Source organism: Cricetulus griseus, chromosome 5 (genome assembly GCF_003668045.3).
Source record: "Cricetulus griseus strain 17A/GY chromosome 5, alternate assembly CriGri-PICRH-1.0, whole genome shotgun sequence".
Classification (NCBI taxonomy): Eukaryota; Metazoa; Chordata; class Mammalia; order Rodentia; family Cricetidae; genus Cricetulus; species Cricetulus griseus.
In genome coordinates, this window is record NC_048598.1 from 40655164 (window position 1) to 40668954 (window position 13791).

General features: G+C 40.5%; 1 protein-coding gene across 1 annotated transcript in view; it reads left to right on the forward strand.

Moving 5' to 3' along the window:
* Hmcn1 (hemicentin 1) overlaps positions 1 to 13791 on the forward strand; it is a 439469-nt gene that overhangs the window by 101837 nt on the left and 323841 nt on the right. The window contains exon 2 of the mRNA XM_027417405.2: positions 10538 to 10608. Within this exon, the coding sequence (XP_027273206.1) occupies positions 10538 to 10608 (71 nt within the window). The remainder of the gene's footprint in view (positions 1 to 10537; positions 10609 to 13791) is intronic.

Consider the following 13791-nt stretch of genomic DNA (forward strand, 5'->3'; position numbering starts at 1 on the left):
AAAGGGGTCTGTCCATATCAGGCTGGTGAAACCCACAGAAACAGCTGACCTGAACAAGGGAGAACTCTTGGTCCCCTGACTGACAGCTGGGAAACCAGCATGGGACTGATCCAGGCGCCCTGAATGTGGGTGTCAATAAGGAGACCTTAGAAATCTATGAGACCTCTTGTAGTGGATCAGTACTTATCGCTACCATAGAAATGGACTTTGGGAGTCTATCCCACATGGAGGGGATACTCCCTGAGCCTAGACACAAGGGGGTTGGCCTAGGCCCTATCCCAAAGAATATGACAGACTTTGAAGACCCCCCCCCCATGGAAGGCCTCACCCTCCCTGGGGAGTGGAAATGGTTTGGGATAGGTAGGGCATTAGTTGGGGAGGCAGGGGAGGAGAGGACATAGAGGGACCTGGGATTGACATGTAAAATAATTTTCTTTCTAATAAATAAATGGGGGGAACTTTTATAGATTAGTAACACATATGTTCAGTCACTCCATCTTTAACCTGACTTTAAGTTAATTAAAAATATTTTTCTGCATTAAAAAAAATCCTGTTTCACACCTGTACTTTACTAACTCTGGCTCTTACCATCTTTCTACCTCTTCTTTCATGTCCTTCCTCCGAGTGGAGGGGTATGATATAGATGCTCATGGATGGCTAGGCACTCCGCAGTCACTTACTCTCGCTGCCCTAAGACCTGCTGGGAGTGAGTCTCCTAACATCAATTAAAACTTTAAAATTAATTTCAGTCATTTTTGAAAAAAAAAACTTGTCCTCGATAAAATTTTATGTATCCAAAGAAACTTTTGACAGGAGAGACAACCTTTATGGGAGAATACTATGTTCTACATGGGACAGCAGATTAAATTGCAGGGTCTCCTTAAACTCCTGAAACTCAGCAAGGAAACAAACCTCGTGTTTCAAAATATTCGCAAAGTGCCTGAGGAAATATTAACAAAGGTGCAAATGTCCAATATGTACAGTAAAGGGTTCTCAGCATCTACTCATGGAGCAAGTCAACTACAGTGAGATACCACCACACGTTAGAATGGCTCACAGATAGGACAACAACAACAAAACAATGAAAAATAATAAATGGTGGACAGATTCGGAGAAACTAGAAACTTTGTGCACCATTGATAGAAAAGCAAAACTTGACAGCATTGAGGAAAACAGTATGGTGCTTTTTAAAACTCGTAAAAAATAGAATTGTCATGTGATTCATATGTTCTACCTCTTTTTATGAAGTTTTCCCATCTTTCTTTCTTTCCTAATTTTTTTTCTTCTTTTGGTTTTTCAAGGCAGGATTTCTCTGTGTTAACAGTCCTGGCTGGCTATCCTGGAACTCACTCTGTAGATGAGGCTGGCAGTAAACTGTTAGAGGTCCATCTGCCTCTGCCTCTCTGCCTCTTGAGTACTGGGATTAAAGGCTTGAGACATCACTGCCTGGCTTCTTTCTTTCCTTCTTTCTTTCTTTCCTTCTTTCTTTCTTTCTTTCTTTCTTTCTTTCTTTCTTTCTTTCTCTCTCTCTCTTCCTCTCTCTTTCTTCTCTCTCTCCTTCTCTCTCCCCTCCCTTTCCTTTCTTCCTTCTAGCTCTGAGACAGGGCCTTGGGCCTTGCTATGTAGCTCAGGGTACCCTCAAACTTGAGATCCTCATGCTTCAGCTTCCTTCTAGGGGTTTGCTCCCAAAGAATTAAGATCACTATCTTGCCCTGTGTGCCAACAGATGCTTGTAATCTCAGCATTTAATTTTGAGATTTAGATGTAATTTGATAATAGTCACCCTCATTCCTTCCCCTAGCTCCCCATCTCCTAACACTGCAATGTCTTCTTCTTCCTCTTTCTCTTCTTCTTTTTAGTTGTAAACCCACTGAGTTCTATATGTGCTGCTTATGCGCTCATAAATGTGGGGCCATTTATGGGAGTATGGTTGACCTCCCAGAAGCCACCAGCTGTCAATACCTCCTCAGTTCAGGGTAGAGGCTTGTGATCCCCTCCCAGATCCACCCTTGAATGGTGAATGGCTTGCACTTGTGTGGCAACCACAGCTGCTTTCAGCTCATGAGTGCAGAGGTTCTATAATTTGAGAACACACTGTTTCACTCTGATTCTCCCTGGTCTCTGGCTCTTACAATCTTTCTGCCCCCTCTTCCACAATGGTCCCTGAGCTTTGGGTATGTGTGATATAGACTTCCTACTTGTGGGGAGCACTCCACTGACATTCTCAGCAGTTAGATCAATAGTAAGACCCTGTACTAACCGCAGTCCACTGATAAGGTCTGAGATCTGCACTAATCTATACATAAAAGGATACAAATTTGGAGTTTGATACTATGTCCATTTATCAGAATAATAAGAGTGGGCCTTAAACCCACTCAGGAAGTGTTTGGCTAACTCCAGAATGCTTATGCCACTAGTATACCTATAGGCATGTTGGCATGATGCCATGTTAGTTATTATTGAATTTTGTAGGGTTCATAGGTGGGTAAAAATGCTGATTAAATTTTCCTCCAGTAACCCACACAGCACTGGTGCTGTGCAAACCAGCCACTATGAAGGAAGCTTCCTGGAGTGTTCCAAGTTGATTTATCGTGCCCTGTGACCACAGTGTATATGTCTTAAGCAATGGTGGCTTTCCAGAAAGTTCTGGTGGACGACTAAGCTCAGTGACAGTAGCCTACTTGTTTTGGGGGTGTGCGTATATGACACTCCCAACCAACAACTCAAGGTATGGTAATCCATACCTGGCACTGACTGGGCTATACAGAGGGCATAACCCTCTGTATAGGCTAAGGCCAATTAAACCCTTTCATATGAATATACAGGTGATACAAAATGGAAAAGCTAAATAATGGGGAGAGAGGTTTAGAGAGATGGATGAGAAGGCATGGCAGAGGATAGACTGGGAGGATAAATAACACTAAACATGTTTGAGTAATCCACATGGAAACCTACTTTTGTTATACTCATACTCACACAGTCACTCATACACACACACACACACACACACACACACACACACACACACACTAACACAACATACATACTCATACACACATAATCATACACACACACACTAACACAATATCCATACTCACATACTCATACTCACACAGTCACTCATACACACACACACACACACACACACATACACACACACTAACACAACATACATACTCATACACACATAATCATACACACACACACACACACTAACACAATATCCATACTCACATACATACTCATACTCACACAGTCACTCATACACACACATACATACATACACACAATAACACAACATACATACTCATACACACATAATCATACACACACAGTCACTCATACACACACACAAACTAACACAATATACATACTCACACACACACCCATACACACCCACCCATACACAGGCAGTCACTCATAGGCACACATACTCACACATACATTCACTCACTCACTCACTCACTCACTCACTCACTCACTCACTCACAGACAGTCATATACACACTCAACACACATACATACACTCATACAAAGGATTTCAAATTTTTAATTCTAAAGTTTAAGAAAGATTTCTAGATAATAATATAGTTGTTTAAATTAAAGAAGTGTTCTTGGAAATGAGATTTGTTTTGTTTTTCTTTGTTTTCATAAGTACCTTGATCATATTAGAAAGTTTAAATAAATCTTACTAAATAGATAAATTTAAAATATCTTATGTTTTCCTGTCTCTACTTAACACACAGACACAATCAATGCCAAAAATGTAGTTTTTTTGTTTAGAATTACATGCAACACCGAAAGTCTGAATTTCATTGCTGCTAAAACTCCCACGGCTGTCTGTACAAAGGTATTTGCTGATGTCCTGGCCAGAGTCCAGTGTACTCGATAACAGCCTGCTTTGCGTACCTCACCTCCCATGTCTCTTATGAATACATTCTTCTTTGCTTCCTGTTCTAAAGCACCGTGTAACATTGCTGAGTTCACTGAACAATTTTTTCCCGCATCCTGCTCAGCAGCACAGAATAAATGAGTGGGACTAATCTGTGTATTATACACACACTGCAGTTTTGTCGAATGCATGTTCTGAAAGTTGTCGTTTGTTCAATGGATACTCTTTCTAGATAGTGGAGCAGAATGGTATTTAGTAAATGTTAGATAACCTGTTTCTCATGAATTCATCTCTGAGTCCAATTTTATAAAATGCAATGAATGTGTCACTTTATGGCCAGAACAGTCGTTAAGGACCATTCAGTGGTCCTTACAGGTGCCACTTCTAACGTGAGAGGGAATGCACTCAGTGCAATGAGTCCCAAATTGTACTTGGCACTTGCTAGCTCAGCTCAAACTCACCCATCAGTTCTGCTCTTGGCAATTTGATGCAGATCACTTTAGAGCGGTTCAGGACATCAATGGGGGAACCTGGAAAGACAATGCTGTGGTTCAACTGAATATAGTTATTAATCCAATTTCCATTCCATTTCCCAACAGGAAACAATATTTCTTATTTTTTATTCAGAAAACAATTTGAAGCCTTTGAACTTGTATGTGTATATTGGCCTTTTCGGGCACACTACCATTTAGAATTGATTCGCCTTAAATTGAGAACACAATTTTTAGAAATGGATCAAGTTCAGTTTAAGCTGAGCAGAAATCTGAGGCGCTGTATCTGGAGGCCTAGTGTTCTGCTGTTCGTCACTCTTAACCTGGCAATCTCTCCAGGTGCCACTGAAACCAGGTCCCTTCCTGGTGTCAGTCCTGTAGGCTCCTCTGGAGCTCTAGGGTCTCTCTGTCTTTCACAGATACTGAGAGCATTTCCTGCCATTCTGTGTTTTATTCACTTGGCCTGTCTCAGATGCTGGTTCACACCTCTTTTAAGATACTAGTTATTATTGTAAGTTACAACTAGAATCTAGTGTTTAATTTGCCCGTCCCGTTTGGTACACAGTACTCTGAGTCTCCTCTAATGCTTGGATGCTGTTTGTCACTTTCACCTTCTCATTTGCAACTATCAACATAATGTTGAGAGAAAAAAATACACAGTGTGATTGCAGCCATGGAATCAAGCAGACCCTTAGGAGGCAGCAGTAAGGAAGAGGCCCTCATTATCAAGAAACTGCTCTGAGCGAAGGGCAAACATTCCAAGGGCCAGAAATCTGTGTGTGGAAAGGAAAAAGGAAGTGAGGAGTTGGATATTGATCTTGCCAAATGAAGCAATGTAAGAAAATATTACATTGTGAATTTCTTTCCATTATTTTCTCAAGTAGGCCCAGCAACTCAGATTAGCAGAACAAAGGCCAAGAGGCTGGAACGAAATGCAATGCCTTTGATAAAGCCCCAGGAAACAGGAAATAGCACAATTATTGAGAAGGGGCAGGTCCTTCTTAGGGTTTAAGATTTTTTTTTTTAATCAAAAGGGGTCTTCAGAATCATGGTATGTATCTTACACTTTTATAATTTTACCAAAATGGTTTGGTTTTAAAAATAAATTGTGTGGAAATTAAAGTATTGGGTATACCAATCATTTACTCAAAGGACAGACTATTGTGGTTATGTTGGACATGTGACGCCTTCAGTTGACGAATCTGTTACCACTGACCTTAGCTGAGCAAAGAGCCCCATGAAGAACTTTCGGTGAAAATGTCAAAGTTAGGCTTTTAAACTTTGGTTTAACCTTTATTATTTTCTCTCTCTCCCTTCTTCTTGTCTTTCAAAAATTTTGAGAGGCTACTAAAATGTTCACTGAGTCCATCGTCTCTAAGTGCCGATGGTTAAGGAAAGGGGACATACATATGATTTACCAACCAGACTCATGGGGCAGTGCTACTGCAGGTGAATGGCATTATGGCCCTTCAAGAGGCTGGGTGGCTGTTTTATCTAAACTTCACTTGTCTCTGTTATTAATCTGTTCTACCTTCTTCAGGAAGCTGTTGTAAGACTCTAAGCAGGATAGTCAATGTTATGGTCTCTTGTGAGTTGTAAAAATACTTGTGAACAAAGTCTCAGGTAGTATCTTATATGATTCAACACAGGAATGCATTGCAAATTTGATGTATGGACTTTAAAAGAAACATTAAAAAGGATCTTTATCAAGATATCTCTTTCATTGCTCTTTCACTTCATCCCTCTCCTCCCTCATCCAACCTGTCCCTTCATGTTCTCAATCTCCTCCCCTTTACCGCACCCCTCACCTCAGTTTACCCAGGAGATGTGTCCCTCTTAGGATCCCCCTTGTTACCTAGCTTCTCTGAAGCTGTGAACTGTAGCTTGGTTTTCCTTTGCTTTACATGTAATATCTACTCATGAGTAATTACATACCATGTTTGTTTTTCTGAGTCTGGGTTACCTTACTCAGGATTTTTTTTCTAGTTCCATGTCATTGTTTCTTACAGCTAAGTAATACTCCATTATGTAAATATACCATATTTTCTTATCCATTCTCCAGTTGAGGGGCATCTAGATTGTTTCTAGGTTTTGGCTATTACAAATAATGCTGCTATGAACATCATTGAGCAAGTATCCTTGTGGTATGACTTTGGGCATCCTTTGGGTATATGTCCAAGAGTGGTATTACTTGGTCTTGAAGTAGATTGATTCCCAGTTTTCTGAGAAACTGCCATACTGATTTTCAAAGTGGCTGTACAAGTTTGCATTCCCACCAGCAGTGGAGTAGTGTTCTCCTGACTCTACATCCTCTCCAGCATAAGCTGTCTCATTAACTCTAGACTGACAGCTGTGGAGCCTCTGTGGGACCGAAGTAGGTCCTCCATATGTGGAAGACAATTGTGAAGCTTAGGCTCTCTGAGGCGCCTTGGCAGTACGAACAGTATCTATCCCTGGTGCATGAGTTAACTTGTTGGAGCCCTTTCCCTATGAGGGGATGCCATGCTCAGCCTTAATGCAGTGGAGAGGGGCATGGTCCTGCCCTAACTTAATGGGCCAGACTTTGTTGACAACTCATTGGAGTCTTTATCAGGCTGGGAGGAGTGAATTTGGGAGGGGGGAGGTGATGAGGGTCAGAGGGGGGTCGGGGGGAGAACTGTGGTTGGAATGTAAAATGAAATTTAGTAATAAATTTTTAAAAAGATCTTATTTGGCTTCCACAAATTTTTACTTTTTGGATGAAATATCCCTCACTTCTCTTTTGGTGGCCCAGGCATGGTCTTACTACATAACCCAAACTGCCTTCAAACTTGAGATTCTCTTTCTTCAGCCTCCCAGGTCCTGAGATTATAAGCACATGTCACCACACTCAATTCTCTTAGTTTTTTCAAATAAAGTATTTTAAAAAACCCAGTTAGAGTTCCTACATGATAGTTCTCATAATTTCATTGTAGTATAGTTGTAATTCTTATTTTACTTTTCCTGCTAGATTATAAAGACTTTGAGGGCAAATTCTGTGTTTGTCAACTGTCTAGTAGGTGTTTGAAGTAGATTTGAGAAGCAGTTTTCCAGTAAGGTTTCTTTTCCATGGTTTCTTTTATGTTTGATTACAACATTTACTAGGCAACAGAGATAGTTTTCTAAGAAAACATCATGGCATACAATGATGAAGAATTCTGGGTACCCAGTTAGGATTGGATTGACATTCAATTATGGTCCATCCCATCTACAGTGCAGAGTAAAGGAAGACAATATTAGCAGTGGTACAATCATTCATAGAACACACATACTTTGCAAGAGAGGGAAAGCTGGTGAGCTACCTAGGTTCATTAGTGTAAGAAATGTTAAATGTCTTTAACTCTCTTTTCAGTTTCATCTTCTCTGGACCTCAAAATGTCTTGTATGAAGGATAAAAAGATGAAACTTAGGGACTTCCGCCCCTCTCCTAGCTCTGTCATTCTCTTGCAAGATTGATGTTTATTTCATTTACTCTTCTGGTTGGATTGAATTTTCAGTGTAAATCATTATCAAACTACAGACTAATGCATAGGATATCTCTGTATTGTGATAAATACTCACTTTTAGTCTTCCATTGTCTTTATTATAGTCAGATTATTGAGATAACATTAAAGAATGTTAGTGAAATGGCAAAGCATTCAAGAAACTGGATTTAAATGAAGCCTTATATATAGAGATACATGAGTAGATGAAGGTCAGGCAAAGAAAGGCCTTGGGGATGGTGAGAACCACAACAGACTCAAGCCAAGGGATGATAACAAAGTTTGAAATTTGGATACTCAGAAAGGAAAGCTTGGGTTGTCTTTGAGAGTTCCCATGAAATTTTGTAAATAGTAAAGGACAATCTTCAGGAGGGAGGAGAGGACAAAGTTGTACCTGCTGAATATCACCGAAAGCTTGGCAGGAAATGAAGCCAGCATGAGTGAAAAGGAAGAGGAAATTGCCTGTGACACACAGATGCAGGGCTCTGTTAAGTGAGGAGAAAGACTGGAATGGAAGTGAGTGCTGCAAGGGAGGAGGACTGGGTTTGCCAATAGTCCTATCACTCAGTGTTTTAAAAGCTGGAAAGGATGCTTCCAGCTGGAGGAATATGGCAGCTTGGCAAGCCCTTACCTCTCCCGAGCGTTTCTCATAAATGATAAAAGATTTATCTCGGCTGTCCAGAGTAGTTTGCAAAAATGTTTATTAATGAGCTCTAGAGCAGATTCTGATCTTGGTTGAAAACAGGTGTACATTTGACAGCCTCTGGGTAACTAAACCAAGGCTAATCAGGCCTCTTACTGGAATAGCACCTCTGACCCCGATTCTTAAGGAAAAACATGTATTCAGACCCCTTTATTTTCTGTAGAATTAGAGGGACTACTTTTGCTAGCTACATTCCTTATTCCTTTCCCCCTTTATTCTTATATAGTTCCACCCCCACCATCTTCTTTGTATCCCTTTCTACATTCTAGAATGACTTTAGGAGTATGCCAGGCAGGAACACAGAAGATTGGCTTGACACTGCTGTTGACAATTCATCTGTCAGGGTGTAACTGTCTGGCATGACCAGTCACTGTTTTGCATTCCTTTGCAAAGTATGCCTTTGTTTAGTCTTGAGGGAATAGGCTTCCCTCATTTTTCCATACACTCAGAACATGGCTAATGGCCACTCTGCTTTGTATGGAATGCAGATGTTTGCATTTTCACACAGTTTAGCCAATCAGCTCTCCATTCCTTTTGCAAACTGCAAGGTGTCTAATCTACAGGGAAGATTCAAGATATTTTTCTCGTACCATTTCTAAGAAAAATTACATAGGTCATGGCAGAGAAATTGTGCTCCTTTCCAATTTATCTCATTTATTTTTTTCAAATTCTACAGTCTGCTTTCAAGCCATATGTAGTATGTAATAGAAGGCCAGGCTAATTAGCTATTATTGTTTGAAGTATAAAATTCAATATGCTTTTGAAGCTAGACCATCTTTTATAAAAGCCAATTATCAAGAATCTTTCTAATTCTGTGTTACTATTGCACGCTATAATTTTGAGTGCATCCTAGATCTTCCTTAAATAAAATAGAAAACTTTTCATCTGCTCTAGGAATTTAAATGTTATTTATTTCTTTCTGAATGATATGTAGATGAACTATAATACTATTACTCAAACACATGGATGATTCCTCACAAAGGTGAATGGTATGTCTACATGGACACTTTCAATATTTTAAAAGGTTTTTTAAAATTAATAATAAGCTTTAGGTACTGAAAATATTTGTTACAAGTATGTGGCATTTGCCAAAAGTAATGCACATAGTTTGCATGCATACATCCATGAGCATGTATGTGTGTGCATATGTGCCTATAATCTTCTGAATATATGCTGATATCCAGATTGCTTCTTTTCATTTGACTTAAACCACAAGTCACAAACAGCATGGAAAGCAGTAGCCCTGACAGGCTGCTATTAGAAGTGGTGGCTTGTTCCGTACCACAAGGAAATCTTGGAGGGAACACAGCTCTGAAGGTAACTGTGAGCCAAGTCAGCTCAGGAGAATGGCGATAATGAGACCTAGCTAGCCCAACCACAGGAAAAGAAGTGGTAAGGACTATTTCTTGCATGGCTAATGCCTTTGTACCTTGACATTATTAAGAAATCCTGTGGGCCGGGTGGTGAATGCTCATTTATTTTTCTTTTCTCTCTCTCTCTCTCTCTCTCTCTCTCTCTCTCTCTCTCTCTCTCTCTCTTTTTGTTTAACAGTGTACTTTATTTTGAACTGAGATTGATTTTTTTCTCTATAATGTAGAAAATTGAATTGCAGGATGGGTGTGTGATTGATTCATTTAGGTATTAACAGCCATGTATATGCTCAATATTTTCTGACTGACAAAGTTAAGAAGAACTAGGTCTGAGATCTTGTGTTAGTTCTCATCCCCCCTTGCATTTCCTAAGGTTAAAAATGAACTGTTTTAGATATGCATAATTTATAGTAGATTATGAACTATCTCTTGGTAGCTATAAAATGAGTCTTCAGCATTTTGCCTGTTATTAGTGAATAATTATTTAGTACATGGAAAAAAGACATTTGCAAACATAGTAAAGTATTTAATGTTATTGGTGACAGTTTATTGATCCATGCCTCCCCTTTGTGTCTCCACAGAAATTGGTCCAGTGACAATTACCACAGATCCCAAAAAATTTCAGTATGAACTAAGAGAACTCTACGTTCAGGTGAGTGAAATGGAGAACCATGTATCTTTGGCTGACTTCCATTACTTTTAAAATCTGAAGGAAGTAATCATTCTCTCAGGGACTCAAGAAATGTCATGTCCTTTCCCCACCCATGTCTAGAATGAATCAATCGATCTAGAATATGACATCATGAGTTCATTTGTCAGCACCTACAGCCACCTGTGCCCTGTGACAATGGAGCTGTGAAATGTGTCAGAGGCTTTTTGTCTTCTTTATCGAAACCATTTGCTGAACCCTGTCCTAGAAAGGTTCCTTCCCTTTGATACACAAGAAACAGTTAATAATTCTTTCTCACAACATAAAAAAGTGTAACTGAGGTAATTGTGATTTGCCGTCCTCTAAACTGTCCATTTAGAATGTGTGTGTGTGTGTGTGTGTGTGTGTGTGTGTGTGTGTGTGTGTGTGTGTGTGTGTCACATGGTTAACAGGAAAGGCCAGTGGCATTCACTTGAGTATCACCCTGAAAGCAGAGCTTGGAGAATGAGTTGGTGTGTATTGACCCCTTTGTGCTACTTTGAGATTATTCCTCAATCCATTCATTAAAACGAATTTGCTCGGTGAGGCTGTTTTTACTACACTTTCTCAGTGGCATATGCTGCTCTCATCTATAGATGTTTTTGGTCACTTGCCAGCATTCATCTAGACTCTAGCTTGTTCATAGTTTCCCCTTAGGGCTATTGCCATGCCCAGGGACTTCAATGTGTGTGGTACTATCCTATTCTATGGAAATAGTACCACCTCACTCCTTGACCTACTAGCCCATCTCAGTGGACATCCCCCACCCTAGCCCGCCCCCGAATTTTACTTCTGAATTCCCACAAACATCCTGAATCTTGTCACTATTTCAAGTCTTCCCTTTCCCAAATAACTAATTCAGGCATGCCCATCTCCATCAACACACTCTCACAAAAATACTGGTGCAGTTTCTGATGCTGGTTATATTTCTGTAAAGCCCCCAGGAACTCCAGGCAAGTGGCTCATATGCTTCCTCCCAGGCCATCAGATCTTTTCAGTTTTTCACTCTCTGCCAATCTAGTTTAGAGATTTATCACTTTTAAAACATTGTTTTGTCTTCCCTGTGCAGTGCTTTTCTGTTCCAAAGGCAAAACCTCATTTCTAAGTGACTCGCTTATCAGTTGCCAACACGGCATAATGTACCACCTGCTCTAAGAGTAAGTCTGGAGGACAGAGTGGGACTCTCGGAAGAAATCACATTCACGAGAAGACTTTGAGTATTTTCAAGACTGTAAATTCTGCTAAGGGCGTGCAGAGACAGGATTTAAAGACAGAACTGCTGTGCAAAGAGAGCAGCATTTGCTAAAGCCCTAGGAGGAGGCTGAGGATCCAGAACCAGGAGAATCTAGGCAAGTCCCTTGAGGCAGATTACAGAGTCTAGTGGAAAGCATCACCCCAAAAAGGGATGAGAGGTAGAGGGATCTCAGACATTCCAACCCACTGGAGTATTTGATGAAGCCCAGCAGGAGGACCTGATGAACCCAGAACCACCTGCCTTGCATTCTCACAATTCTAAGATGTTTCTTTAGGTGGTTCAACCTCCTGTTCCTTTTACTGACCATTTAAAATCTTACCCTCCTTACACCTTTGTCCTATAACTACTATAAATCCTACAATAGTTTCGATTTCAGCAAGTGTTCTACTCAGAGCTGGTGACTGACTGACTTCGGTTTCATGTGCAGGCACATAGAAACGAAGCTTTTGCTTTCTGTGTCCTTCGTTTGTTTTGAGCCTTGTCTCTTTTGAGGGACAGATCCTCATTTTAATCTCTTGGATGTCCAGGTGGCTCTTAAAAATGAGACTCATGGAAGTTCCTTGTATGGTTGTCCAAAGCAGACAGGACCTTAATCCTTGGTCTTTGTCTCCTGTTTGTCAGCTTTGCAAATGTTGCTATGGTACTGTGATTAGCCAACCAAGTATTTGATTCATGGTTAACACACCCCTCACCTACCTCTCAAGCTAACTTTGGTAAAGTTTCCTCTTTAAAATTTTCATTTATTTATTTAAACATTACTATTTTAATTTTTACCATTTTTTTATATTTTGATTTTAGTTTACATTCCAACCACAGTTCTCCCTCCCACCCCTCCTCCCGCTCCCCCTCACCTCCCCCACCCCCCTGCTCACCTCCCCACTAGCCCACCACCCAGTCCACTCCTCCTTATGGCTAAGGGCTCAAATGCGGAGTCAGCATAGTCTCCTTTGAAGCATCATAGATGTCTTACAATTCATTGAGTTTCTCCTGACACCATCTGGATCCCAGTGACTTTACTGAAATAATGGAGAAAAGCACCTAACTCATATTTTTGAATTTGTTCTGGCTTTTAATTTTCAGTCCTTGAATCTGTAGATGGAAGTCTCAGAACATACCTCTGAACTTTGACCTGTGTTGGGGCTCATCAACTACTCCAGTGGGTTGGAATGTTTGAGACCCCTCTGCCTCTCATCCCTTTCTGGGAACCACTCTTTTCCTAGGCTTTCTGTTCTGCCTCAAGGAATTTGCATAGATTCCTGGTTCTGTATGTTCACCCTTCTCCCAGGACTGTAGCATGTGCTGCTCTGTTTGCACAGGAAGTTCCTGTCTTCAAATCCTCTCTCTGTGCTCCCGTAGCAGAATTTATGTCTTTAAAAATATACTTAGTCTTCTGTTGAATGTGCTTTCCTCAGAGAGTCCTGCTCCTGTCCCCCAGGCTTGTTCTTATCTCACTACCTGTTTGCCATAGAGCAGGTGCCATATTTATGTCGAAGGAACATGTTTGACATCATCATAATCATACGTTATCATTAAATCCTCAGAGTGAAACGCCTGACTTGTACAGTGTGCTCACACAGCAGTGAGAGTGAAGCGATGAATAGATATGGTAGAATATGCACACAAGCACAGGCCAAAGTGTAGTTTAGAGTCCTGATGTTTAATCAGAAGCAGTTACAGGTGAACAGCTTGATTGGGATCACTAATGTTGCTGCTGTTTTTAGCACGCCTTGATGTGCATACCGAACTGAGTTATAGTTAATGAATACGTAAATGAACTTGCACAAGTATCCGTTGAGTAGTCTTACTTTTTAATGGATTTTCTTCTTTTTGTCACCTTTCCGATCAGTAATCCTCTATTCACCTGCCATTATAGCCTGTTGCTCCAATAGTCA